The following is a 2950-nucleotide window of genomic DNA, read 5'->3' on the forward strand; positions in this document are numbered from 1 at the left end:
GCAGATAACAAACAGTCTGTGGTGTCACACTCGTCTGGTTCGTTTTACAAGATTTCATTGACATATATTTAATGCAAAATTCCTGCTATGAACATATTATGATTTATACTATTATAATTATATTATTATTATACTAAAAAACATCAAAGCGGGTATAGCGCCATCTACCGTCACAAATTGTGATTAATTTTTGTTTATAAATTATTTATAATTTATATATAATATTATTTATTATTTTCACATAAAAAATCACACATATAATTATCAAGAGTATATAATGGGAGTTCTCCCATATATACTCTTCGTTTCTATAATGTACGTTGATGGTTGCTCAATTAAAACTGACTTCTTCTCACTCACTCATTTGTGTCCTTTTTTGTGGTGAGCTACAATGTCATTGACGCTTTCATTGGTTTCGCATGCAGATCAAGGCGAAGCTGCTGGGGCTGACCAACCAGAGATCGGTGATGATGGAGCAGTGGGAGCATCGCTGGGAGCACCTGCAGCTAGGTGAGGCTGCCGGGTCGTCGTCACCGCTGCTGCCGGCCTGCGTGCTAGCTCACTAGTTGGTCGGTTTCGTCGTTGGGGTGTAGACATTTTTACTGTTGGGGAAAGCAGGGCAGGCTGTGACTCAGGGTGATCGATGTGATATTGTGGTGGGGCGGGGTATAGTGAATGATGTGCGTGCGTGCGTGCATGTGTGCGGCATGCGTGCGTGCGTGCGTGCGTGCGTGCGTGCATGTGTGCGTGTGTGTGCAGTGCTGGCAGCTGCTACAGGGTTGTGTTCTTCGTTGCAGTGTTGGAGGTGTATCAGTTTGCTCGCGACGCAGCCGTGGCAGAGGCGTGGCTGTTCGCCCAGGAGCCATATCTCATTGGAGACGAACTCGGGGTGAGTAGATAGACAGCATATTATCGTCTCTGTCGTGCAAAGATTAAAACAAGTCGATGACAATAACAACGATATCAACAACAATAATAATAATGGTGCTGATAATAATAAGGTGTAGTAAATATTACAACGGGTCTACGTGACAATAATAATAATGAATACTTACTACTGCTGCTGCTGCTGCTGCTGCTCCTGCTACTGCTAATAATAAGAATAATAATTATAATGAGTGCGTGCGTGACTATGCTGTGCTTAGCCAGGGTGGGGTAGTGTACACGTGTACGTGAATGTGTGGCATTGTTTCGCGCAGCGAACGCTGGACGACGTGGAGCTACTGCTGAAGAAGCACGAGGCATACGAGAAGTCCGCTGCCGCACAGGAGGACCGCTTCACTGCACTCGAGAGACTCACCACGGTGCGTGCTGCATCCCCCTACCTGTCCTATCCTTACCTGTCCTTACATCCCCCTACCTGTCCTATCCTTACCTGTCCTTACATGACCTTATCAGTCCTCCCTTACCTGTCCTCCTTGCATATCTTTACCAAAAAAAGCTAAGACAATCTAAAATCCCATTTCAACATCCGAGTAATCATCGTCACACGTTCGTCCGTTGCATCGTTGCAGGGAGCAGATCGCGGTGCGGCAGGCGCAGATCGACAAGCTGTACGCGGGACTGAAGGACCTCGCGCAGGAGCGGCGCGGAAACCTGGACGAAGCCCTCAAGCTGTACATGCTCAACCGCGAGGTCGACGACCTGCTGCAGTGGATCGCAGAGCGCGAGGTCGTCGCCAAGTCGCCCGAGCTCGGTCACGACTTCGAGCACGTCTGTGTAAGTGTAGTACAGTGGGGTTGTGCGTGCGTGCGTGCGTGTGTCATGTGGGTGTGGAGTTCGGACACGAATTTGAGCACATCTGCGTAAGTGTGCTGCATTGTTACATGCTCGTATGTGCGTGCGTGCATGCATGCCTGCACCTAGCACAGGACACGACCACGCGGATACATCAAATTACCAACCCTCTATACCATCTCACACGTTCTTTTTACACACGCATGACCCCCTTCCCACACTAACCCGTTCTTCTTCTCACGCACACACACAGATGCTGCAGGACCGCTTCCGCGAGTTCGCTCGCGAGACGGAGGGCATCGGCACGGAGCGCGTGAACGCCGGCAACGAGATCGCCGACGCGCTGATGAACGCCGGCCACGCCGACGCCGCGCAGATCGCGCAGTGGAAGGACCAGCTGAACGAGGCGTGGGGAGACCTGCTGGAGCTGATCGAAACACGCACGCAGATGCTCGACGCCAGCTACCGCCTGCACAAGTACTACTACGACTGCAGGGACGTGCTCGGCATGATCCTGGTGAGTACGGTGAGGGAGAAGGGGGAGGAGGAGGGTGGAGGAGGGAGAGGAGGAGGAGGGGATACGTAGATCTGGTAACAGTTCAGAGGAGGAGGAGGAAGTGGTGGTGGTGAAGGAAGGATAGCGGGTAGGTGGGTGTGGTAGCAGGCCAGTGGAGGAGGAGGAGGAGGAGGAGGAGGAGGAGGAGGAGGAAGAGGAGGAGGAATTGGTCGATGTAAGGGAGGGGGAAGAAGCAGTAAATATAAAGTCTTTCGAATAATGCATTATTGTAGTGTGCCGATCTCAAGATGCTTGAGATTGGGCCCAGGTTATATATTTTGCTGGGATTTTTGCCAGACTTCAGCGCTCACTCACTCACGCATAATGTCATGGCAGTGAAGAAGCAGAACTCGATGTCGGCATGAGCTGCCGTGTCGTGACGCCGGCAGCGTGTCCTGCCCCTCGGGCCGAAGCCACACCATCTTCGAGCAGGACCTGGCCACCTCTCCGCACAGGGGAATGCCCGCACACACACAGCTTCCTATCTCTCGCTCTCTCACTCTACCTCTTTGTTTGTCGGTTTCTCTTCTGTCTTTCTCTTTCTCCCTTGTACTGCTGGTCTGTTCATCCTCTCTACCCTCTCTCTCTCTTTCTGTCGTCGATCTGTCTATCTGGTCTCCCGCCCTCGCCCTCATGCCCGTGTCTCCCTCTCCCTCT

The 2950-nt window shown here is 51.4% G+C and overlaps 2 protein-coding genes across 2 annotated transcripts in view; both read left to right on the plus strand.

The window, feature by feature from the left end:
• Positions 1-2677, plus strand: part of LOC106811846 (spectrin beta chain-like) — a 6209-nt gene extending 3532 nt beyond the window's left edge. The window contains exons 2-4 of the mRNA XM_014815568.1: positions 1515-1719; positions 1991-2255; positions 2633-2677. Of these exons, the coding sequence (XP_014671054.1) occupies positions 1621-1719; positions 1991-2255; positions 2633-2658 (390 nt within the window). The 5' untranslated portion in view covers positions 1515-1620 and the 3' untranslated portion in view covers positions 2659-2677. The remainder of the gene's footprint in view (positions 1-1514; positions 1720-1990; positions 2256-2632) is intronic.
• LOC106811844 (spectrin beta chain-like) overlaps positions 1-2950 on the plus strand; it is a gene marked incomplete in the record, with an annotated part of 83058 nt that overhangs the window by 61839 nt on the left and 18269 nt on the right. Inside the window, 3 exon segments of the mRNA XM_014815567.1 lie at positions 426-510; positions 798-889; positions 1200-1304. Coding sequence (XP_014671053.1) covers positions 426-510; positions 798-889; positions 1200-1304 — 282 coding nt within the window.

Source organism: Priapulus caudatus, unplaced genomic scaffold (genome assembly GCF_000485595.1).
Source record: "Priapulus caudatus unplaced genomic scaffold, Priapulus_caudatus-5.0.1 Scaffold581, whole genome shotgun sequence".
Lineage (NCBI taxonomy): Eukaryota > Metazoa > Priapulida > Priapulimorpha > Priapulimorphida > Priapulidae > Priapulus > Priapulus caudatus.